The 25,925-nt window shown below is 46.1% G+C and overlaps 1 protein-coding gene across 1 annotated transcript in view; it reads right to left on the bottom strand.

Moving 5' to 3' along the window:
- LAMC1 (laminin subunit gamma 1) overlaps nt 1-25,925 on the bottom strand; it is a 67,552-nt gene that overhangs the window by 3,197 nt on the left and 38,430 nt on the right. Inside the window, exons 2-27 of the mRNA XM_062003207.1 lie at nt 21,681-21,985; nt 19,668-19,798; nt 18,174-18,340; nt 16,865-17,053; nt 14,737-14,854; nt 14,538-14,636; nt 14,295-14,431; nt 13,297-13,419; nt 13,020-13,209; nt 12,646-12,758; nt 11,094-11,315; nt 10,815-11,003; nt 9,213-9,458; nt 8,750-8,903; nt 8,148-8,290; nt 7,243-7,421; nt 6,929-7,085; nt 5,383-5,588; nt 4,878-4,957; nt 4,335-4,472; nt 4,001-4,145; nt 2,414-2,563; nt 1,890-2,004; nt 1,331-1,530; nt 938-1,096; nt 118-217 (exon numbers count right to left, since the gene is read on the bottom strand). Of these exons, the coding sequence (XP_061859191.1) occupies nt 118-217; nt 938-1,096; nt 1,331-1,530; nt 1,890-2,004; nt 2,414-2,563; nt 4,001-4,145; nt 4,335-4,472; nt 4,878-4,957; nt 5,383-5,588; nt 6,929-7,085; nt 7,243-7,421; nt 8,148-8,290; nt 8,750-8,903; nt 9,213-9,458; nt 10,815-11,003; nt 11,094-11,315; nt 12,646-12,758; nt 13,020-13,209; nt 13,297-13,419; nt 14,295-14,431; nt 14,538-14,636; nt 14,737-14,854; nt 16,865-17,053; nt 18,174-18,340; nt 19,668-19,798; nt 21,681-21,985 (4,155 nt within the window). The remainder of the gene's footprint in view (nt 1-117; nt 218-937; nt 1,097-1,330; nt 1,531-1,889; nt 2,005-2,413; nt 2,564-4,000; nt 4,146-4,334; nt 4,473-4,877; nt 4,958-5,382; nt 5,589-6,928; nt 7,086-7,242; nt 7,422-8,147; nt 8,291-8,749; nt 8,904-9,212; nt 9,459-10,814; nt 11,004-11,093; nt 11,316-12,645; nt 12,759-13,019; nt 13,210-13,296; nt 13,420-14,294; nt 14,432-14,537; nt 14,637-14,736; nt 14,855-16,864; nt 17,054-18,173; nt 18,341-19,667; nt 19,799-21,680; nt 21,986-25,925) is intronic.

The following is a 25,925-nucleotide window of genomic DNA, read 5'->3' as shown; positions in this document are numbered from 1 at the left end:
TGTTTCTAGAAGCCAACAGACCCATTTGATTCCGTGCACAGCCCCAGCAGAGAAGCCAGCACACCAGCACAGCCACCTCGGGAACAGAGACATACAGCACATGAAGGACAGTCTTACCTAATTGATCCAGCAGGTCATTAATGACAGTGAGCAAGCTGTTCACAGAGTTCTTTGCTTTCCTTGCGTTGTCTTCTGCCTCCTGGGCAGCCTGTGAGGCCTGCAGGGTACAAAAAAAAAAACCAGAGAGATTATAAAACTGCTGCCTCTCCTCTTCACCGGTCTGCCCAAGCAGTTACACACAGCCCTGGCTCCTCACTGCAGGGTAACATTCCTGCACCCAGATCTTTATCACAGCACTGGCAAAGACTGACAAACCTTCAAATCATCAGTTTTGTGATTATTCCAGGATGATGAACCCTGACAACTGAACAGGACTTTGCAGGAAAAGTCAGAACAGAGTCAATAGGGCTACAACCAGCTTTCAGTTAAAAATTAAGTGTTGCATTACAAAAGGTCCTACAGCCTTTCCTCTTTAGGAAAGATGCTCCACTCTCCTCATCATCTTGGTAGCGTCCTGCTGGACTCTCTCCAGCACTTCTCTCTTGAGCTGAGAAGCCCAGAACTGGACACAGTACTCCACATGAGGTCTCGCCAGGGTAGGTGGGGAGAATAACCTCTCACAACCTGCTGGCCACACTCTTCTTGATGCACCCCAGGATGCCATTGGCCTTCTTGGCCACGAGGGCACATTGCTGGCTCACGTTTAATTCCACCAGAGGAGTTAGTTTGCTCATGTCATGTTTTCCATCCCATTTAAAACACAGAAGAACCTGAATAGTGGCTGGACCCAGTGCCGTCTTTGCAAGAGACCATGAAGAGAAAATCTTGCATCGTAGGGAGAAGGCAGCTTCTTGCCACTGCTGCCAGCATTACTCACCATGCCTGCCATCATCATATCCTGCTCAGCATCATCCTGCTTCCGCTTCAGCTCTTTTTCTGCATCTTGTAGTTGCTTCATCATGTCGTCCACCTCCCTGGCCAGTGCCGTCACATCAGCAAAAGTCTTGTCAGCTTCAGCTTTGGTAGCAGCAGCACTCTACAGCCAACAGGGGGAATAGGGTGGAAAAAGGTGGTGAAGATGCAGAGTTTCTGTCAACCCTTTTCATCAAAATGCACCAGTTTGCCATCATGCCACATTTTGCATTCCCTAGTGGGGAATACAGCATAAAGCACATAGGGCTCACCAGGAAATACTGAAATAGAGGAGTTCAGGCAGTTACACACTAGTACATGGGGGATGGAGGTGGCTTCAGAATCACAGAGGACTCACCTCCTGAACAGAACCAGCGATTTTCTCAGCACCATCTGCCTTGGCCTTGGCTTCACGGGCGTCAGCAGCAGCATTGCCCAGCGCCAGCTCTGCCTGGCGCGTCTTGTTGTTGGCCTCAGCAATGGTCTGGGTGATGGCAGGGATCTTCTTCAGTGCCTCCTCTGCTGCTGTCTTGTTGTCATTCACTCTCTTATCAAAATCTAAGAAAAGGCAGAACAGATTCTTACCGCTTGCTTCAGAAGAGCCTTGGGATGCTTCTTGGACCAAGCTACCCAGGCATTAACACCCTGACATTGGAGGGACAAAGAGCAAACTGGTGTGTTGGGGGATGTATGTTTGCAGCTCTCCCTATTACACATTTTCATGCTAAATCAGGAACAAAAGAACATTTCTAGTCACCAATAACATTTCTTCTTTTTTTTCTTTAAAGGACAAAAAAGCCAAAAAGAACCCACTCAACACTCAGGTATTAGAATGGGCCATTGAACCCAGGTACCCTACTGCCAAGTGCTTTGTCACACAGGAATTGAAGGACTCACCACAAGGGCTTTGCCTTTACCTTTCAGGTTGTTGAGAATGGTATTGGCCTCCTGGAGTGTGCCATTGCCCTTCCGAGCAGCTTCTTCTGCCAGGGCTTTTGCTGCATCTGCTCGAGCCAAGAGCTGGTCTGCAGTCTAAGGAGACATGACATGTATTAACATATTCTTCCTTTTTGAAGGATGACCATCTAGGTGCACCAAAAAGCACTGCTCAGACTGAAACACCAACATCATACAGAAGGGCATTCATCCCCAAGCAGCAATGCTTCCTCTGAAACCAGCTGAATTTAGGCACTTTTGGAACACTGTCCTGAATACAAAGACACCACCACACCTTGCAGACATTCCCTATCCTCTCATACAGCCTCAACACCATTGCTTTTACTAGTTTTCTGCTTCTCTTCTCTGGAACCACTCTTCAGTATTCTTGTAATAAACAGCACTAAGACAAGACTGAATAAGATCAAGTCTTTCATATCTGGCCAGTTACTTGTTTTCCTTTGTTTTCTCCAAGGAACAAAAGCCTGCAGAAAATGGAACTGACCTGCTGCTCTGTCTTCCCTTTCTCCAAGAGGTTCTTTACTTCTAACTCCTTTCCTTTCATGTCTTCTCTCAAGTCCTCATAATCTTTCAGCTTCCTGGCGATTAGCTGATCCAACTCATCCGCTTCCTTCTTGATCTTATTTGCTTCATTCTGCAGATGCAAATCAGAAACACATACAGATTCCTGAATGTGAAAGAATTTCTGAACAGGTGGCAAAATACAGTATGGTTTCTAATGGTTTGTCGTGGTCTAAGGCTGGCCAGCAATGAAGCACCACGTAGCCTCTTGCTCACCTCCCCCCATACACACACTCCCACCTTCTATAAGATGGCAAAAGCCCTGCTGAGATGAGAAGAGAAAAGATAACCAAGGGCCTTGTGGATCAAGGCAAGGACAGGGGGTCCTCACTGCCAATTATGGTTCTGGGCAAAACAGATTCAACTATTTGACTTAGAGAAGAAAATAAGAACAGTTTAATCTACTACTAACTAAAACCAGAACAGATAGAATGACAAGAAAAAAATACAACCAGCATTCAGATCTCTTTCCCCCTCCCCTCCGTTCCTCCTGAGCTCAGATCGCTGCTCCCTATGTGTCCATCTCCTCCAGCCTCAGCAGCACTGAGGGCAGCTCCTTCCCTGGAGCTGCAGCTCCTCACAAACTCCTCCAGAATTCTGAGCACCTTCTGCTGCAACGGTGCCCTCTCATAGAGTCACAGCCCCTCCAGGCACAGTCACCACCCCTGACATGGTGCCCTCTACCAGCTTCTGGCAGATCTCAACTTCACTGTTACCCTCCATGGATTGCAGCAGAACACCTGCCACCTCACCATGGGATGTAGGGGAGTCTCTGCTCAAGCACACCTCCTTCTATTTCACTGGCCTTGGGGTCCAAATGGTTGCTTCTCTCTCATCCAACTCCTTCCACCACCTCCCAGAAAGAAAGAACCCTCCTCTCCTGGCTGTTTCTTCTTAAAAAGTGATTGTGGACGTGCCCAATAGGCTCAGCCCCAGAGGTGGGTCTGACTTAGAGTCAGGGAAAATTTCAAGCAACTTCTTAGATTTACAGCCCCTTCCCCAATACTAGAAACAGCTCCACACAAACCCATGACACAGTTAAACAGGCAGTAGCTGATGGACTCCCATCTCTTACAACCACAGTTGCAGCTTTACCTTCAGAGCTCTGAATACCACAAGAGTCAGTGCAACAAAGGACAGAAGCTGTCAACAGTTCTGTATGCAAGAAAGTCTACCACACTACAGCGAGCACAGGAGAAGGAGCAGTTCTGCACGCTTCAGAGAGCACAGGAATTTTTGCACTTCTCAAGTCAAGATGTCTGGCAAACATTATTTCACTCTGCTTTTTGCCCTTCTAAGACTGGGGGAGGTAGGGGTTTACTCATGTAGTTTCCAGCATGCAAGGCAAAATGAGTAAGTCTGGATTATACCTGGATGGACCAAAGTTCCACAGACTGTTCTTACACAGAGAAACATCAGCAGAGCACAGGCATGGAATGTCTGCAACCTAGCACCCTGCTACAGTGCTTGTCCTTTGGAAAACACCACACGTGATGCCTCCTGCACGTACCTCCAGCCCTGCAGAATCCACAGCAGGCAGACTGGTGAGATTAGCGTAGATCTGTAGGGCTCTGTCTCCAGCCTCCTCTGCCTCTGCAAGGACCTTGTTGGCCTGTTTCTCTAGGTCTCGAGAAATGTTCCTTGCTTGATTATACCTAAAAACCCCAAGGATCCAGTTACACTAGAGGTTTTTTAGAACTGAACTTAGTAAGAGAGTAGAGACGCTAAGAAATTTAAAGTTAACTCCCACAAAACCCAAAGTATGCAACGATACAGAAGGTCTCTCAGTTTTAAGCAGTGCTCTAAAGGCAGGAAATAAAAGCAATTTTCTGTTACTGACTCACTTCTGGTTGAGCTCATCAATGTCACTGGCAGTTTGGTTTTCTCCAGCCAATGTCTTCAGCAGCAGCTGATATGCTTCTGTGGAAGTATCGTTAGCTGCTTTGGCTATGCGAACGATCTCATCAGCTTCCTTTTTGTGTCTGGGTGAGATTATAGAAGGAAAATAATGCCATTAAGTATTGTCAGTCAGTGGTTTCTATCCTTAATTCCAGACTTCATTCTTTCCTCTAGATTTTATTCTTTTTGTTCCTTCACACAGATTTGCATATGGAAGGTGCTGAAACACTTAAAAGAGAAGGTGCTGTTTCAGACCATCTCAGCATCCCTCCAGCAGTGCCCATGAGATGAGCTGAAAGGCACCACTACAGCTGTACACATCCTTCTTTCACATGTCTAGTGTTTGCCCTCACTGAGACACAGGTGTGTACCCACAGTGCCAGCCTCTTACTCAAAGGGCTTGTTTTGTATCAAGCAAATGAGATGCTGCCTCCTCCTTTGGGGGCAGAATAGGAAATGTAGGAGGTGCAGGTCTCACCACAGCCTACCTCTCAGCCAGCCTACGGGCCTCTTCTGCCAATAGAGTCATGTTGTTCGGGTCCCCACTTGACTCTGGAGGTGTAATGGACTGGAGAAAAAGACAGAAACAAACACATCTTAAAACTCTCTTTTCCATCGTTTATTCACCTTTGCTTTAAATATTTATTGCCATGATCTAGATGCTTAGACACATGTCTAACCTACTTCTGACTTCATATTTTTTTCTTAAGCCCATGCAGTTTCCAACACTGGTTACCCCTTAAAAACAAAGGTGTTGATATTTATTAAAGAGTTCTTAGTTGGTTTATTTGAGCACAGGCTGAGTTACAATCTGTGAGAGACTCTGGTGATCTTCCTTTCTTCATTTCCCGTGATCTTGGATAGGAGAGAACACATTTCCATGGAAAATTTTGCTACATGAGATAGAGAGAACAAGCAGAAAAACACCAAAAGGCACAGAAAGGAAAAGCCCTCTCCTCTCCTAACCATGTGAGATCTTGGCCACACACTCACCACGTTGGCAGCTGCCATCTTTGCCTTCTCAAGCATATCAGAAGCTAAGGTGATCAGGTCCTCTGTGTCCTCCACCCGCACCCGGGCTTGCTCTGCCAGGCTCTCTGTCTCCTGCACCATGCCCTGGATGTTCCTCAGCCTGTTGAGCTGACTCACTAGTGTGCTGTTGATGTCCTTGAGACGATCCATAAGGCCCTGATCCACGTCTGAAACACAAAATTCAAAGAGAGGAAGGCAAATGAATTACAGCAGGAAGAGATGGTGGAGCAGCAGTTTACCACTGCAAGCAACACATCGGTAGGTTAATCTCCTATTGAAAGGGAATCAGCAAAGCCATTTTTTAAGTCAGTCAGCTTGAGATCAATGTCATCATCAGAATGTGCATCAAATACGAGAAATGAAAAGTCATTAAGCACTAATAAGACAATCCTGCTGGGTGTTGGATTCAACTCTGGTAAGGGATTTCATGTTCAGAATTCCTGCCCCCCTCTATTGTTGACTAAAACAAGACAACAAAGCTGTTCCCCAAGTGTTCTGAAATACTTGCTTTGCAAATTCTCTTTAGTTTAACTCCTAGAAGGTCAGCAGAGATAGAGGAATACTGAGGATGTACATTATGTCCTGCTTTGGACAATGGTGACATCTTGCTCCAACCTCCAGCCTTCTAACCCCTAGGTAGGACTACTATCTAGGCACAGATGTCAAGCAGGCTGCATAAAGCTACCCCAGGTAAAACTAAGAAGACCTTCAGTGATCATTCCCACTGGCAGGAATCTTCCTGAGCAAATGCAAGCTTTGGATATGTGTCAGCTTTTTCCCAGCTTCATACAAAGGGGACAGATTTTTTTCCCAAGCAGTCCGAAGTCACTGAAGCAGCTCCCAGGGGAACATCTATAACTGCAAGTTCAAGGGTCGTCTCCAAGTTGCTCATCTCCAAAACCCATGTCAGGCTATATGTTAAGAGCACCCTAGGGACAAACCACTGTCACATTGTTTAATGTCCTGCTCACAGACATCCTATGGTAAAAGTGACAGTACAAGAACAGCTTTGAAGCAGAGTTTAACAGGTAAAATAGTTATAAGGTCACTAAAACAGAACTTCTTAGAATGTCATCCACTTTATGGTGAGATAATTAAGTTTGCCAGCAGAACTTTGAAGCCTTCCCTCTGATCACTGCTTTATTCCAAGATGTCTGAGTGAGCTTATAAGCGTGATAATAAATAAGTATACTGGAAAAGGTCTTCTGCTTGTTTAAGAACCAACTAAAAACTTCCTTTGCCTCTGAGTGTAACACATCAAACATCTGAACAAAGCTAGAGGCAGATCTTTCCTTTGAAGGTACAACAGAGACCACTGGGAGAACAGCAGGGATAAAAAGCACAGTTGATAACAAGGTACACTGTCTGAGCAGTATCTATCTGAAATAGCTGTTTCTCCTGATGTACAGCAAAGGCTTAGAGTAAAATGCACTGTGTCCAAAGGGAACAGAAACATCAAGCAAGGAGCTCGTTTCACGTTGGTCCTTGTCTAATCAGGTCAACTCACCTTTGCTGTTTTGTGCTTCATGGAACAACTCCATAACATCTCTCTCTGCCTGCTTCAATCTCTCCTCAAAGGCTTGATCAGTTACAGTTTCTTCTCCCATACCCAGATTTGCTATAAGATTTTCCAGCTCCTGCAACCTTTCCCGTTGTTCTGCCACCTTTGCGAGAGAGGCACAAAGCACAGCTATGACACAGAGCAAAGCACCTCCAACCTCTCTGCATTCAGCAAGCATCAGCCAGCCTCAGAGAGTTGCTTCACAAGCCAGCACATGCCAGCGTCCCCAGCAGGACCTGTGGCAGCGTTTGTGGCCTCACCTTATCCTTCACCAGTCTGTAACAGGCTGGGCACTCCTGGCAGCCCGGCCACGAGCGGTTGTAGAAGTAGTTCTCCTCACACTGGTCACAGCGGCTCCCCACGAAGCCTTCCTTGCACTCGCAGCGACCGTCCTCCCGGCACTGCAGGGAGCGTGAGCCCTCGGGGTCACAGTCACAGGCTGTGGGGAAGTTCAGCTTCAGTTGCAGCAGAGGACAGGCAGAAACACCCCCAAAGCTGCAGGGCGCGAGCATACCCACAATACCCTAAAACATCTGCAACAGCAACGGGGCACAAACCCACAGTTGGAGCCCCTCTCCAGTCAGGGTGCTGTACACACAGCAGGGCACTCTGTCCAACTGGACAGAACATTCACTGCATATCTTAAACAGGATTACTATTGTGTCTCCCACAAAGCATTATAATCTTTTATCCCATTTCACTGTGACCAACTGTAATTAATTTTTTTGCCTCTTTACAGCAGGGAAATCAAGCAGGAAAGTTTGGATCATCTTGTTTTTTCAATCATGTTTACAAGATCAGTTGCTCCTCGAGATGGAATCTGTATATTCAGGCCATTTGCAGAGCAGCTAAGCAGAGATTTAACATTAGGAAACAGGACTGCTGCAGGACAAGACCCACAGAATGGATTTACATCAAAGAAGTATTTCCATTTAATAAGTTGGAGCTCTTCCAACCCTCAATTGAAAGGAAAAATCAGAGAAAGAGGGGATAAGCTACTGTACACCCATCAGTTTTCACCATTCAGGGTGTGGACATTGAAATGCCAGCTTCTGCTGTGATGAAGAGAGAGGCGAGAAAATGCCTTCGCAGAGACAGAAGGAAAGCAAAGGTGAGGCTGCCTGCTCCACATCCTGCCTGCCTCGCTGCAGCCTGTCAGACTTACGTTTACAGCCCTCGGAGCTGAAGCCGAAGTGGTTGGCCTCGCAGCGGTCGCAGCGCTGGCCGGCGACGCCAGGCTGGCACTCGCACTGCCCGCTGCGGATGTCGCACTGCCCGTTGGTGGAGCCCAGCGCGTGGCAGTTGCACCTGCGGGAGGACAGCCACACGTCAGCTGGGGGCACAGAAGGCGGGCACGGGTGAAGTGCCTTTCTGAAGGAGCCCCAGTGAGCAGGTGCTCCATGCTTCCATTTGTCAAAAGTCACTTGTCTTGCCGTGCAGATCCAGGAGGTGAGACCTTGAGCCTTTGAACCATGCAAGGTCACTTGGTGCCTGCACTAAAAATGGAACTCACGAGCCCCTGCTACCAACAAGCACACAGTCACGGGGCACTTTCTATTTAAAACCCCAATTTAAAGCTATTTATAAAGCTATTTATGACAGGCTTTTTATCAGCCTTCATAGCCACTCCTTGACTGCTCTTTCCCACCCCACAGCAGCACCGAGACACACCAGTTTACTCGTGACGCACATCACATTCCCGAGCAAGGTAAGTGCAGACCCTCCCCTAAAACCAGGCTCTTAGCCCCAAGACAAGGCCAACGTCACCTCTCACAGCCACGTCCACTCTGGAGGTTGAAGAAGCCAGGCTCACAGGCACTGCAGTCCCTCCCGGTGACATGAGACAGGCACTCGCACTGCCCAGTCACTTGATTGCAATTTGTCTGCTGATTCACAGTACCGTAGGGATTGCAGTGGCAAGCTGCAAAAATAGAAGGGAAGGACAAATATGCACAAAGTTAGAAGTCCCTTGTTGGCGTTGGTAACTCTGCTAGTCAGTCCCTGAACAGGCCTGGATCCAAAACATGCGGCAGCCCAGCCCCTGCATCACACAATGCTTTTGCTTCGATGGCAGTTAAGTGCCCATAAACAGAAGCATTTTAGGAAGCTAGAACCACCAAACCAGGACAAAGCCCTACATTGCTGCTGACGGGCACAACAGCCTGATGTGTCCTAACAACTCATCAGGAAACGGCAGCTCTTGGCGACAAACACAAGAAGCAGCTCTCACCTCTGCACTTGTCGGCAGGATCGGGGGCCAGGGGGTTCCCGAAGAAGCCGTCCTTGCAGCGGTCGCAGTAGAAGCCGGCGGTGTTGTAGATGCACTTGAGGCACTCGCCTGTCTGGCGGTCGCAGTTGCCCACGGCGTTGGGGTCGATGTTGTCATTGCACTGGCAGAGGCGACAAGGCCTCACGGCACCGTTTTCACCCAGTGGGTCTCCAAAATAGGCATCGTCACACAGCTCACACCTCTTGCCTGGGATGTGACAGAAACATACGTGCTGCAGCACAAAGCCCTTTGCCACCATCTCACCCCAACTCCCTTTGCAGCCCCTTCTGAAACTCAGACCTCTCCATCTTCCTCCCCCACTTCATCCTTCTGTTGAGGACAGAAAGGTGCACAAAACAATACATAGATCTCTCACTATCTCTAAATGTAAGCTGCTTTTTCCACTGAAACTTTGCATTATTAATTATTTCGGCTCCTCCTATCCCTTTAAATCAAACCTGTTTGTTGGAATTCGTTGTTAATTTAACACTCCATGCAGGCAGAGCTCCACAGGGCACCTCTGTTCCAGAGATCCCACTGCCAACAGGACTTGCCAAACCTCCACGGGCAGCCACTGAAATATCAAACTCAGCATTTCCTTACATCTACCGCAGATTCAGCCTGCCCAGTCAGCTACAAGCGCTGTTTCTTCAGCAGCTCTTGCACGTGCAAATCCTCTTTTCCCTCACCTCCAAGGAAGGCAGCAGGTGCCAAAAGGAACTCTCATGCAATCCCACAGCTACAAGTAACAGTGAGCTTGTACTCACACCAGAGCTGTAGAGCATCTGGACCTCTGGACTTCAGCTCACAAAACAATCAGACCCATGGGAACCCCCATGAGCCACCTCTGTGCTTGGCACAGGTCTTTTCTAAGCATTTCAAGAATTTGCAGGTATTCTGTACTTTGGACTCTGTCATGTCAAACAAAATCAACAGAGAAGCATGGAAGCTGCCAACCATTCTAAGGCTTCCTTGCTTGCCTGCAGGCAGAACAAAAGGCTTTGCTGAACAACTCAAGTACATGCTCAGACTTCCTGGTTTATCATTAAAAAACGATCTGTATCCGCTCACAAATGTCTCTGTAAAATTACTGAACATACATTTGGTCTTGCGTTTTTGGGGCAGTTTTGTGAGTCACTGCAGCCTTCCTCCTTTTCCAAAGGAGGGCACTGGCCCTCCCCTGCAAAGATCCCACAGTGCCTCTCCGGCTGTCAAACTGCATCTTCTAATTTTATTTCAGTCTCGCCAGTCTTCTTGGCTCTTTTAAATCTATCCTGGTTTCTGCCCAACACTATGCAATTAACAGAGCTCTACTAGAAGCTAGCATGGCTCACCTAACATAGCACAGAAATGTTCAGTCTCTGCACTGATTAAGCCTTTGTTTTGCTTTTGTTCTTGAGAGACAAGCAGAAAGAACACGGGTAATTCTGAGCCTCACACAGGACAGAAAATAGGGCTGATGGAAAGGAGAAGGATTTGAACTAGAAGACAGCAGCTTTCAGTGCTGCTCACTGTGGATCAGAGCCCCAGAACAGATAGGAGACTTTTTGTGTAGGAACATACCTGTAGTGCCAGCCTGGCAGCTGGTGCACACAACCTCCTTGGTGCGGGGCACAATGGCACAGCTGGAGCCGCCTGGGCAGGGGCAAGGCTGGCAGTCCGCGGCTGTTCCTGTGGTCGCGTCTCCATAATAGCCATCGCTGCACTTCTCACAGTGCGACCCCGCCGTGTTATCCCTGCAATTGCACACACCTGGAAGAGAAAGTGACATTTTTTTTCTTCAGCATCCAACCCATAAAGAATCACCTTTTTGCTGCTCCCCGTTTCACCAGCCCCTCTTACCTGTCTCGGGCTCACAGGTCTCGCTGTGCCCGTTGCAAGCACAAGGCACACAGGGGCTGTAGGGCCCCAGGCTTGGTGTCTCTCGCCGGTAGCCAGGGGAGCAGCGCTCGCAGAACTGCCCCTCGTATCCCGCCGGGCAGGAGCAGCTCTCCACCCAGGCTGCAGGCACGCCAGCTCCAGGGCGAGCACTTGTGATGGTCACGTCATCCAGGTGGCCGGCACCTGCAAAGCAGCGTGAGGGGAAATGCTTGGTAACCACAGAGGCTCTCATCACCGCTTCACCAAACACACGTCTGGCTGGCACCAGGGACAGGCAAGTGGATGCTCGCAGATGGCAAGGGGACTCAAGAAGCAAAATCCTCCAGGAAGGTTTAGAGAGGTAAGAAATGGTGTACCATAGCTCATACCAGGGAGGTCAGTTGAGAGTAACAATGCAGAGGAAGATGCTGAGAACAGCATGTGAGCAAGTAGGGTCACTTAAAATAATGTACATTTTGCATGCATATATATGGTTTACATTTCCAAACCAAACAGCAATTCCTGTCTTTCTAGGGAGGACAGACCATCTCTCCAGCAATTTTAATTCACCATCTCTATCACGGTGTCTGCAAAACACGCCTTGGGGCAAACTCTTCAGCTGTTCCTCTCCAGTCATTCCCTCATCTGGCACTTGAACGCTCCCCTCCCCTTCCCTGGAGCAGAATGGAGCCAGACACAACATAGCTGGTTTTCAACTTATAGCAGTGTGTTTGTTTCACCACAGCAGCTCCAGAGCACCAAGCAGAACCTCAGCTCCCCCATATTAGCAGCAGCTACAGTACTCAGGGAATGGCTTGTCCCACACCTTTCATCCCCTCCATTTCACCACCATCGAAACAACGAAAGCGCCTAAGCTTATTGTAGTATAACAAAAATCTGCTTAAATACTTAAATGCTGACGGACAGAAACATCCATCAGTCTGTGATTCATTCTACTGAAAACACTTACAGCTCTCCCACCTTCCTCCAAATGCAAATTCCTCCACTGCATCCTTCTGCTAAAATTCTTCTTCACACAACAATACCCAAGGACACAGATACATTTACTCCTAATTTGTGCTCTGTTTTTATAAGCTCTCATTATGAGAGCTTATAAAAGTTCAGCACAGACACACTTTTGTGACCTCATCCTTCCCATCTGTCACGCCACAGCAAGACCAGGAAATGAGAAGGATGTAACTGCTCACAGCAGAGTAGAAACTGAGACCAAATGCTGTAAACTCCTGTCATCTCTTCTACCGTGTCCTTCAGGACTCTGTGCTATGTATTTCTGTCAACTTACAAGACACTAGCTATGCAACACAGCACAGAAGCAAAGAACCAGCAGGTGATGGGTGCTGAGCCTCCAGACTCTTCCCCATATCCTCTCAGGAGTCTTGGCAGCAGCTTTTACACAGGATGTTCAGGTGAAAAGTCATGGGCAAAAGCTGACAAAGCACTACAATAAAGCAACCTGAGCAGTAGACCAAGTAGCATGCACCTCTCTTCTGCAACATTCTGCTCAGTAACTTACTTCTCTCACTGTACGTCCCACGGATCTTGATGGAAGTCAAGTTGTGCAGAAGTTTCTGGAAGTCAAATGCTGTAAGCGCAGGCCTCCACGGGTAATCTGTAGCCTCATGAAGCCTACAGAGAAGAGCCACGCACCATCAGCAAAGCTGTAAGATGCCAACAGCTGTTCCCCTTTACAGCACCCTTTCGAAGAGCAGTATGCTATTGCAACATAATCAACATACTCTTACACAACAGTGCTGGACAGTGAGCTTCAAATTAACCTGATAAGATTTGGAGCTAAAATTAATGCTGTTTATTTTCTCAAGAGCTCAGAGAAGGGGTACCACAGGCTAAGTGCCAGCTGCTCCCACCAAGCCTGGAGAGTCCTCTCACCTGAAGGTGTAAGTCAGTATGTTCTCGCTGGGGTAAGAGTTGCCCTGGGCAATGAGTGGCACCGACACTCTCAGCCCAGCCCCTTCCAGAACCAGGTCCTCTGCAGAGAGGCGTGTGTCCCGTCTGTCCACGCGGAAGGAGAAGGTCAGGTTCTGCCCATAACTTAAAACCTGGTTGCCCAAGAACTTGCCTGAAATGGGAAGAAATCCTTACAGTTAGGAGACTGAACAGAAAGGGCACAAGCAGCACAGAAAGCTTTGCTTCTTGCATGACCTACGTGGTGCAACAAAATACAGGGGGAAGTAGCTGTCTGAGATAACAGAGATGTCCTGGGTCTCCGCACTCCACTGGAGCGAGACTTCTGAGCCATCACGCTGCTCAGCTCGCCACTCGTCCTCTCCTGGAAAAGCAAAATTAACACAATTAACACCCTTTGGAGAAGTAGCTTTGCATATGCTTCTCGTGTCATACTGCACACTGCTCAGCTAAAACTAGTCTATACACTGGAACTAACAGACTTCAGAAAGTAGCTGTGCACAAGAACGTAGACAGCCAGCATCACCTTTCCAGTTTAACCCCCTAACTCAAGTACAGACTTGAGACCTCTGAACTTTGAACCCCGTGACAACTACGTGTTCAAATTATTCTTTTCTAAAGAGCCTAAGCAGGGATGGGAAAACGTGCAGTCCCCTACAGCTTGATGAGAGTTTCAGCTTGATGAGAGTTTCAGCCTCTGTACAAACTGTTCTCCAGTGGAATTTTAATTAAAAAGATGTTCTTTTCAGACTCCACAGCATGAAAACATGCACACACAGGAAACTGACTCTATCAAGAAGATTTTTGCTGAGCTTACAAATCCATCAGAAACACAACTGTGTTTTAGTCAGAGCCACATAAACCCCAAATCTAAAGTGATTATAATGCTATCAGAAACTCTCAATTCGCCCCTTGCCAGCACCTCTCAGGCTGTAAAAGGTTTACATTTCCAACTCCTGCCTGCACCTGCACAGTGCGCATTAGTACTGGGTACCCAAGGCCAGAGCTGTGAATTCATTCTCTCCTAGCTGAACAAACAAGCTGCAGACATGGAAGCTCCCAGTAACTTCAGAAGTAATTCAGCACTTCCAAAGGAGGGATCCTGGACCTGCTTGCCCAATGTTTGAGAGGTCTTGCACAGAGAGGAAGTAAGTGTTTGTTGTTTGGGTTTTTGTTTTCAATTGCTTCTGACTTGAGCCTACAGCCTAACTTGAGATAAACCAGAAGGCTCAATTTTACCAAACTGGAAGCTGGAGGTGATGCTGTAGATACTGTAGCCAATGGCATTGGTACAGACTGAAGAGTGTCCAAAACAGAAGCAGGGGGTACAGCCTTTTGGATTGGAGACATCCAGATGGAAAAATCCAGGTTTGCATCTGAAGATGTGAAGGAAAGAGAATTCATTTCCCTGACACTTATGCCCCAGGCCATCGCTTGAATGTTTCTCATTCTTGAATCAAAGCCATAGGAAAAGAAACTCACCTCTCACAGTGGAAGCCCTCAACATTGTCCTTGCACGAACACCGTCCTGTCTCAACATTGCATTCCCCTGTGCTGCCAGCCAGATTGCAAGAGCAAGGCCTGAAAGAGACAGGAGACAGAGTAACTCATTAAGAGTCACACAAAGAAAGCCTTGAAAAGGCACCTAGTTTTGCTTTTACAGAGCAGCAGTCCCTCTTACCTGCACCCGGCTTCGGAGAGAGAGTGGAAACCTGGCTGGCACCGGTCACACTTCTCACCCATCACACCGGGTTTGCAGCTGCACTGGCCATAGCTGTCACACTGTGTGCTGAGGGAGCCTGTGGGGAGAGCAAGGACAGGCACCTCAGATGATCCACCCGCCTGAAAATTTGTGCCATCTTATAAAATGGGCAAGAATTATGGGAAAAGAAAGTAGGAAGCACAGCTTCAAGCCAATGAGTCGTAGTTTACCTAAAATCGACTCTATTTCACAGGGATTTTTCCCCTACCAGTTCTAGAGAGATGAATCTTTATCTAGTCTCCCAGACTACATTCAGCTTTAAGTACTACCAACCGACCTGTTTACATGTTGGTATCACTTCTACTTCAAATTGCATTCTAGTCCTTAGCCCTGTTTTGTCCTCAGCATCACCTTTGCATGCCCCTAATTCCACATCCATTTTACTTGACAATGCACCATTTCCAAGATTTTATTGTCCAAATCCTTGTGCTGTCCGTAATCACCATCTTCCATTTGCCAGGGGATACTTTGACCTCTCCCTTTCATGCTCTGGTTTCCTCCCTTGATTCCCAAGTTGGATTTAAAGATTAAACCATCCCCTCAGAGTAAGGTTGCTTGTGCCACTATTAACCCTAACAAACTCTTCAGGAAAGCTCTCCTTTTTGGAAGGAGATCTTCCTCACTACTGCTCTGCTCAAGCAGATTTGTGCAAAAAGCAACAGCAGAATTTAATCCAGATAAAATGCTTTCTCCAACCACAGGTGTAGGAGTTGTCTACACTGTAAGAGTTAACAACCAGGAGACAAGTATTTTAATATACCAAAATGGTTACTTCCTTCCACTTCAATCCACACCAGAGAATTCTAGTAAAATGAAGACTTAGAAGATTATTAGATTGGACAGGACAGAAGAACTCGCAAAACCTTTACCATATACAGCCCGAGTTCAAATCCCCTTTGTAGTTCCATTTATGATTACTTAGGAAAAACAGTTATTGGACAAAATCTTAGCCCATCTAAACCTATCCAGGGGCTTCAAATACAACCTGTGTGCCAGTAGGCCACAGGATACAAGCTAATGGCTAAGTCATAAAGCTCTTTGAAATCTGTTCTTAAAGACTGAAGAAGTCGTCTCCCTGCCTCTCCTTGACTGCCTTAGCTGACGGCAAGCCTCATCCCTCTTAAAACAAGGTCTGACACGAGGACTTGGGAGAGCAGACAGAGGAAGAATGAGGCCATTCTTGGTCAAAAATTTCACAACTGTACAACTCTCTGACCAAATTAGATAGGAGATGTATCCTGGCAGACCTCTCGCTGGCTGCTTTTAGGGCATGCTGCAAGCAATTACTTATTCCAGCTACTCTATTTTGGAAGCTCACATCATATCTCACTATCCATTACACTTTTGTCTCCTTGTCCCTCATTTGCTTAGGCTGATGTAACTATGGGATTACTCCCCACAGGTTCCCTTGACAACAAGGAATTTGTTCTCTTGCCAGTATTTTTTTTCTGGGGGTTTTGGGGTGGGGGGGGGTGTTATTGTTTGGTTTTTTTTAAAGGAGTTCAGCAACATATTGTGAGTTTACTTTGTTTTTTCTTACCCTCACTCCTTTTTAAGATTAAGGCTTCACTGGTTTGTGTTTATAGTGCTTGGATACTCAGTAAAGAAACTGATGCAGCTAAAGTTCATTACAATTCTTCAGTATGAACAACTTCCAGAAATATCCACTCACATCATCTTGTTTATTGAGAATTTAAATGAACTCTTTAGTACTTTAATACTCTTTAAGGAGTGTTCAGGGTAACACATACTCAGTAGAAAAAACCCCAACACAACAAAACCCAAAATAAACCATATTTCAGAACACATTTCAAGGAGTAAATGCTGCTGCTGAAGTGAACCTTTTGCCCCCGCCATCCAAATCCAATTGGATACAAGGGTAACTTAAAATACAACTCAATAAACATTTCCTACATAGGGGGAAAAAAAAAAGAAAGAACAGGAAAATAAACTAGAAGACCCTATTTTTATCCTGTAGTTTGTTAATAGCTACATAACTGAGAGAAGAGACAGCTCTTGTGCACAGCAGTTTGCTGCCACTACTCACCAACTGGGTTGCAGCTGCAGGGCAGACACCCCTCCTCGCTGCCCAGGCGATAGAAGCCATCCCTGCACCTTTCGCAGTGGGCACCATCGGTGTTGTCTGAGCAGCCCATGCAGTGGCCCCCGTGGCCCGTCGAGCGGTACAGTTCAGGGTCGAAGTAGCACTCCTGAGACCTCCCGTTGCAGTCGCAAGCTGCATGCAGAAGGGCACTGTCAGTGAACAGCACACACAGCCATCTGACGCCAACCGAGCGCAAAACCTACTACAAAAAGCTCAAGATTAAACTGCAGAGGAGCTGAAGGAGAAGCCTTTAACCACCCTGAGACCCAGGCACAAACCCCCCTCAGGCATTTATGCATCACAAAGAAAAAGGGCGAAGCATGTTTTTGTGATGGTTGAACATGGAGAGGGGGAAGCAAGGTTGTAATGATGAAACAGGCTCCTCAAGACCACCTCTTGTTTACATCCAGAAGAAAACCAGCATTTTCTAGCCTACTCCCTTCTGCTTCAGACTGCTATGTGCAGCCACAATGATGCCCTCCCACACAGCAACACTAGTCTCCATCATGCAAACAAGCACGAGACTGTAACAGCAAGGCTGGCCCTCCTTCATACGGAGTTACTCCTCTAGATTACAAACCTCCCCTATCTAGGGAGCAAGAGACTCAGGATTCACTGGCCTGTCAAGGGAAGCCACGGGTCTTGACCAGACAGCTGGGACCAATCACCAACACAGAGATCAGACAGGAAGAAAGCTTTCCTGTCTGAAAAAGCTTCCCCATAAAGTAAACTACCAGGAGCTGTGGTCTCTGACACAAAACTAAGTAAAACAAACTGGCCTTTCACCACAGAGATCCATATTTGTGTTCCAGAACTGTTGCAACAGTCCTGAAATTGGATGAAACAGTCAAGAAGTAACTGTAAGAACCAGAAACCCAAATACAAGAGGGAAGTCAGCGGACACTAAACGAGGAGCTTTTTCAAAGGGCAATTACACTCCAGCATACTAAATATCAGCTTTTTTCTATGGGTCCCAAAAAGCACAAGTCTGTACATTTTTGCAGCACATCTCTTTCCCTAAAGGTCACTCCCATCCTTCTCCACAAAGGAGATGCCCCTTTCTAGCTATCTACCAGAAAGCTTCTACAGCATAGAAGTGGAATAGCCAGCAGTCCCACAAAATCTGTGCTGAAATCCACCAGAACTGTGCTTAACACTGGCTAACTGCAACTGAGACAAAACTTCTGGATGTCAACAAAGGCAGGGGAAGCAGCTCCTGAGAGGTATTCCCCTCAAGCACAGCCATACGTACGCAAGCACTCATTGGCGCTTTCTGCTGTCGCTCTCCTCCACGGACGGTCGTTAAAGAAAGGAAGACACTTTTCACAGTCGACCCCAAAGGTGTTGTGTTTGCAGTTACAGACCAGCTTCCCAAGCTCATTCTTCATGCACTCGCTGGCGTGCCCATTGCATTTGCATCTGGTTAATAAGAGACAAGGAATGGGTATTTACACTCCAGAGAACCAGGCTACTCACATGGCAAACCCAAAACCAAAGCCCAGAGCTGAAAGTGCGAGATGAGCTAAATTCGAAGGTTCATGGTCACAACAAAATTGACAACACAATTGTTGGTGTTCAGCCTGGAAAAGAGATGGCTCCAGGGAGACCCTACTGAAGTCTTTCAATAGCTAAAAGAAGAGTTTACAAGAAAGACTTTTTTTAACAGGGTCTGTAATGACAAGGATTGTAAACTGAAAGTGGGTAGGGTTTAAACTGGACACAAAGAAATAACATTTTAAAATGAGGGTGGTGAGGCAGCGGAACAGGTTGCCAGAGAGATTGTGGATGCCTCATCATTGGAAATGTTCAAGGTCAGGTTGGTTTGAGCAACCTGGTCTAGAGAAACATGTCCTGCCCACAGAGGAGGGCTTGACAATGAACTGGATGATCTTTGAAGGTCCCTTCCAACCAAACCATTATGTAAAACAAATAGGCGGAGTATGCATTTAGAAATGTGAGAACATAAACCAGCTCCTTCACAGTCTGCCACTAAAACTGAGTAAGCTTAGTAGAAGAAGCAAAGATTTTGTTGGCTTTAGGTTAGTATGTTCTCCATAGCTTCTCTCTCAGGAAGGTCCAAGAAGGTATGCATGTTGCCCATGTCCTTCTACCAGTAAGAAATTAAATAGCACAATGGTGACTAATACAGAAGCCCAGGGGCTCCCACACCCTGGTGGTGCAGCCAGTGCAAACCCCCATGTTGGCAGATCTCAGGACTGCTCTCTGCAAACAGTCCACAACACTGCATTGGTCTCAGCTATGTTTAGGAAAACACTTCCTTGTCAACAACTCGTGATTTAACTGTAGTGTACAAAGCCTTAGATATTCATAGGAGGTACCTCCCCAAACATACATGCAGCCCAGACACCAAGAATTTCTACTTACTGTTATTCTAGGCTACAGATACAGGACAATTAATAACACATCACAAAGCATAGGGCAGAACAAAGCTGGAGCTTTTTATTTTGTTTTACATATTTATCACTACTTTCACCCTCCACCCGTCTCAATCACTTAACATTTCATCTAATCAAGGGGGGGAAAAAAACCCACATTAAATATCTGTTAGCCCTGAAATTGTAGCCACAGTATTTGCAAGCTTTATAAGAGTCGTTGCATTTTTTGTGTAGGACAGTCAAAGACTGAAGCCTAATGGTACCATCTGAGTAAAATAAAAACCTTTAACACATTCTAATAATCCTAATCAAAAGTTTTAAATAAGTACAGAGGTTTACCGTCTACTCACCTACCACCCACAGCAAAATCAGAAATGGCATAGTAGTAAGACTTAAGAACTTTTGGGTCATTGAAAACTTCATCTCCAAACGTGTTCAGCCGATTGAGGGTCACTCTAATATCTGTCGCTGTCACCCATTCCTAGAGTAGACAAAAATCCCATTAGATCAAACATCAAACTTCCCCTCTAGTGTGTACCACTGCTGTGCCATTAGCAGCTGTATTCACAAAGTCATTAATTGATCAACAAGTTCCTTCCTTGTAACTTCCCCCTCTGCACCTCAAAAGCTCACAAATCACTGCCCATGAGGCCTTACCCACCCATTCTGTTCATTTGGATGTGTTTTTCTGGGCCCTGCTCCTCTCTGGGTACCCTTTTCAATGTCTCTTTGCAGCCTGACTGCTCTCAGCTAGGAAGCACTGAGTAATCTCTCCAGCAAAACACACAACACAAGCAATTATGTGAGCTTGCTAATGGTACATATCTATCGGACCAGAGTTTTCCAGCAGCGCTATACAGCACGAATAGGAAAAGCTTTAGGGTATACCCATCTGCAGACATATACCACCAGACAAAAGACACGTATCAATGAGGCTGGGGGAGGCCAAGGGAGGAAAAACAGACAGGCAGATCTGACATATAATGTAAGAGCTTTGATAATATTTACACAACATGTTCACCACAGTACCCTATCCTCCTCTGGCAATAGCCAACAAACATAGCCTGTCTCCAAATTTCACACCACCTTCAGCCAGTAACTGTCATTAGTACCTCCTTGTTTGTACTACAGCTTTTGCAATGCCATTTTCTTTCAAATACCATCAAAAACAACACAAGAAAAACATCCCTATATACAGAACTGTGCTGCAGTTGCATCACTGCTTAGCCAGTACAATAAGAAGATTTACTGAATTACAAACAATGGCATAAACACATGGAATTGCTGAGCACAAAATACACGTTTACTTCAGCTCTGAAAAGCAACGCCAGAGGTTTGTACATATTCTGGGAAACTGTCTGTCAGGTCTCTAGTCCTTAGAGACATTTATCAGAAAATTATATGCCATATCACTAATGTGAAATTTCTCTGTTCACCTTAGACCCTATTTTCTCCAAGGGATAGCTACACCAACAAGGTGGCCAAACTGGTTCTTTTTCATTTCAGGAGTTCTCACTTTCCCATTAATCTTTATGTTCATTTGCAGAAGCAAGCCCTATCAGATTCTGCCCTCCTCCCTGCTGGCTGGGGAGTAGAGACAGGCAGGCCTTAAGGCTGCTGGGTGCTCAATCTAAGTCTGCTCCTGCTGCTCTAAGAGGAAAGGGAAGGAAAGAAATGGCAATCAGAGCTCTGAAAGGAAGGAGACAAGCCCCAATAGGACAAACCCCACAGCTTTAGCTCTGTGTTGCAATGTAAGCTGGAGAAGTAATCAAGCAGAACACAGAAAGTGGCAAATAAATTGAATAAATGGATGCTCCCACATGCTCCTGACCACTGCCCAAGCACTGTTGTGAATACTAACAATAAAAAAATTCCCAACTGAGCCCCCTCATCAAGCCACTCCCAAGAGAAAACAAACACTGGATAAAATCAAATTCCCCTGTCTCAACACACATGTAAGAGAACAGGTTAGGGTTTCCAATAACCCTTTATTTGTTTAGAACCACCTCACACTTCTTGAATTTGTGCTCAAAACACAGGTGCTTCCAATATTCATTTGCCTTAGGCTTTACACTTTCCCCTGTCCTTATGTCTGAGACAAGAGGAAGTGTCCACAGCTGCTTTCTAAGCAGGCAGAGATTTGCATCCACCACCTAAAGACTTCCATGATCCCTAAGAATGAAATATCCTTAATGCCACCAATTTTGCTTTATGTAGCATTAACTTACTAGCAATAGTCATGAGCTCAACTTTTCAATAGCAATAAAGACTGCAGTGTAGCCCAGAGTCAGCACACAAAGCTCCCCATCCACAACAACTAAACAGAAAGACTCAATCTGATTGACTTAGTCCTGCTCATATACCTGGAGCACAGGGCTGTTGTCGAAGTTATAGGCACTGGGACGCCCCTCCAGTGTTGAGAACGCCACGTTGCCCCCCGTGAGAGGGGAGATGTCACTAAACTCATCCGTGCAGAGTGCCTGCTGCTCATCCTCTCCAGTCCGAATAAAGCCACGATTGACTTTGTGATAGGTGCTCTCGCAGGAGCCACTGTAATACTGGTAGGGCACCCATGGGCCATCTTCCCTGGTGCGCTTGTAGATGGCAAAGCTCTCCGGCCGACTGGTGTGGAACTTCAGGCGCACGTATGTGATGTCAAAGGCCTTTCCTGCAGATGAGAGAAGACAGACATGAGAGAGATTCAAATAATGGAAAAAAAACCTGCGCCACAACTCTTCATTTGGAAGAAACACCTTCTCTAGTACTATCCAACAGGATAAGCAGTGTCCAGAAGCACCAGAAGCTTCTCTTCCAGTCCTATGTACAGTATCTCCCAGCAAAGACAAGGTGAAGGAACTGAAGGCAGAAGTCAAGGGCAAGGTGAGCAGATGAACAAACCTACAGCCTCCTGCACAACCACACACACATCTCAAGGTGCAATCCTTCAGGTATCACCAACTGATAACAGATTACATCAGACACACAAACAGTTTGTATCTAAGGCCAGGTCCAAGTTAACTGTATCATTTGATATTTCTTCCAAACAAATGTATGGGAGAAACAGTATTAACCAGAGAGGTAAGTCACATTGGAGAACCTGTTTTGCACTCCTGTCTCTCTCCTAAACAGACAATATCCCAAACTCACTCTACTACTTCTGAAGCCATTCATCCAGCACTGAATTACTGAGTACATCTTCATTCTCTGGGAAAGGGAAAACAAGGTTCAGGCTTGAGAGACCACAAAGTCAATGATTTACAAGCTAGTCATGTTCTCCCTCTCCCAGGAAGGTAAACCCACCTCTTTACCCCCTAAGAGGTTTGTGGCAATCAGCAGATCTTCCCTCATGGATTCTTCTCCAGTGACCTGAGCATCTACCCCCACGCATAGAAACCAACTGTCCAGGGGATTCACATCCCTGAGAAAACCCATGAGGGTTTTGAACCATGGGGGTTCCTCCACCTCGCCTTCCTCCACCATCCCTGCCAGCCAAGGGGCACATTCCCAGGAGGAGGCACACAGCTGCACACTGGCTTTTCTTGCTCCACCTCAGCAAGCAGACCATGGATGGTGTGGACACCCTGGTGCATGCAGGGAGCTTGCTAAAACAACTTGAGGTTTATCTGGAACAAAACCTTAGGTGTTTGGTCCCTGGCACACTCTTTTACATTCCCACCATCCCCAAGAAAAAATTTACTCTAAGCAGTTTGCAGCCTCGCTGGTCCCCCCCCTCACTGACCAAACAAAAAGCTACTACAAGAGTTTCAACCCATTGATAAACAAGTCTTTTCCTCCTGTAGAGGTCACATTCATTTAACCTCAACTTGTAAAACGAATTAACTCCATCATGTTAAATTTTAACAGGAAGCTTTGCACCTGCTGAAGAGTGGCTCACTTCACAAGTTAAAGCAGACCAGACGGCACCAGGCAACAAGAACAGTGTGCCTCTCAAAGCACACACGCAGACCTGATGGCAATGAACCAGGTCATGAACCACAGCTCTTGCTCACCAGCCACCCACTGGGTTAGACTGGGACCAGCCTGCATTAGGTGTGTCACAGACAGACCCTGGTTGGCATGAGGAAGGAAACTTTGTCCCTTCCTACTGCTGGAAAAACCAGCAAACAAAATCAAGTCAAAGTCAAGATGCAGACCACCTGAATAAACTTACACCTACATGTCCCAAAGATAAAAAGAGACTAACAGCATGTATAAAGACAAAGGAATCTACTGATTCCCCAACCCACCAAAAAGTACTGTCTGTGCGTGACATACAAGACAGCTGGGGCATTGTACAGATGCAAACCTATCCCCAACACTTCCCACAAAATATCCCTTCCCATTTATACCATGTGTAATGTTACGGGTGGCCTAAGCACAAGACTAGAAGCCAGACATTCCCAATCTGTGGCTCTTGCTCAGTATTAGCTCACTGTTGGTTTGGAATCAAGTTATTTAATGAGATCTTTTTACATATAGAAGTCAAGAGGGAAGCAACCACATTATTATTGCCGAACTGCCTCTTCAAGGCCTATAAACTCCAAAGGATTGACATTTTGTAACCCAGCACAGGCATACCCTCCCCTTGCTGCCCAATTGAAGAGAATAATCCTGTTGCCATTTATATGAAGCACTTTCCTTATGAATCTCAATGCAAAACAAGAAGCAGACATCACATGCACAGATTACCCCCTCACAGGTTTCCTATTTCTCCTGCTACCTGATCTCTTCTCAAGAGAGCTCCTCACCAAAGGCAAAGTACACTTCAGAGGTGAAGAGTGTGTATAGGCGGAAACTCAAGGTGAGCACACCAGACAGGCTCAAGTTTCTTTTTCAGGCCCTTGGTAAACAAACCCAGGATATACTCCTCATCTTTTCCAAATAAAGGCAAGGAGTCCCAGAAGCAAGTGCCTCTTCATTTTTCTGTAGGAAGACCCTAGTATATGTGTTGACCTGCAACTTGCCAGCCTGCGAACTTCACCAACATCTTGGATGGGCAGCTACTAAAAACCAACTTACTATCATGGCTTTAATACTAATAATGCTGTAATTAGCTTAATGAGAAAGGGTTTTTTTAGCTCATGTGCTAAAATAAAAAGAAATACAAGGCTGAAAGTCTCTCCTGGTGGGATTTCTTTAGGCAATTTTCATAAGTGAAAACAGCAAAGACATCAGGCAGACACAGACATTTAATGAATCAAGGTGGGCTGGGGAATAAAACAGAGCCAAGATCATGAAGACCATTCAATTACCTTGTGTCAACTGGGTTAGCATCAACTGCATTGTCAAGAGCAGCTTGCTACTTTAACTTGAGACACTGAGTTTTCTCTTACTACTACTGCATTCCTCCAGCATGAAGCACAAATCCTTAGTTCAGGCTTCATCAAGATGATTTTGGGGAAGAAACGCTTCAAAAGAATCTTGGGAATGAAGAGGAGGCCAGGCATGTGCTCTCACTTCACAGAGACTCACAACTTCCTGCTCTAGCAGAAAGGCCAGGTCACAGCCTGAACACCCTGACAAGAGACTTCTTTTTCCTCTCCACTATAACTGGATTACATTCCCTGTTTCCTAACAAAGTCTCCTACAGCTCTTTGCAAATATTCCAGCTCAGCTAAAGGCACAGCACACGCAAACTGCACTCAGGGCAGTACAACAACACTCTCCATAGAAATTCCTTGCGCTAAACGCAAATGCCCCTCCCTTTTCCACCTTCAGTTTTACATGGCAGGCCAAAGAAAATGCCTTCAAAACCCTCCCAACTGAGCAACCCAGGTGAAAAAGACATTTATTTCAGCTGGCAGCGTAAGTACTTGAGAAATGCTACTAATGGCATTAAAGAGGAATGCAGTTAATGCACACAGAGCGGCTGTGCACTAGCAACGTATCAGCTTGCCATGGGTAAATACTGCTGGAACAATAGAGTTTACCCAAGACCAGCTGACACAGTGTTGAAATGTGTTTCCCCACTGTTCATACTGAATGTAAAAGCTCTGCTTAGCAGCCTGTCAGCTAGCAGGGCTCTCCAAGGTTGCAGAGTCTTTTTCTAGCAAAAGAAAAATATGCTGTCTAGGTTGCCCTCAGATCTTGTGGCACTAAATAAACATATACTGCTATTATGCTGAAAAGTGGTGACACCAATAACCAGGTGAAAGGCAGTTTTAAACATTTCATTTGGAACATAAAAAGTCATTGTTGTTCTGTTCCTAGAAGCTTGTAATTACTTTGATCTCAGTTTGGCTTAGAACTGAGAGCCAAGTATCAGACAGTATTTCCCTCTGCTTACTGCAAAGCGGCAGATCTGTTTTGCAGGAAGAACTCCAGATGTTTGTTACAAAAGTTTGTTAGTAGAAAGACAATGTGTGGTAATTAGCAACCATGAACTGCACTTCAGGAGTGCGACCTGACATGTCTTTAGCTTTGGATATTTATCTAGAGCTAAAAATTGTGAGCTGCACATTTTAAAACAGCATATTTTCTGAGGCATGATGCTGCTCACCAGTACATGAAAAGGTGACAAGATAACCAGACTCTTTTAATAATTCAGGTTGATGTAGAAAATCCTGCAGTAGCTTTCTCCAACATAGCAAGCACACATATAAGCCTTC

This window comes from Colius striatus, chromosome 10, assembly GCF_028858725.1.
Source record: "Colius striatus isolate bColStr4 chromosome 10, bColStr4.1.hap1, whole genome shotgun sequence".
NCBI lineage: Eukaryota > Metazoa > Chordata > Aves > Coliiformes > Coliidae > Colius > Colius striatus.
Note: the sequence above shows the minus strand (reverse complement) of the source record. Positions and strands in the feature narration are given on the sequence as shown.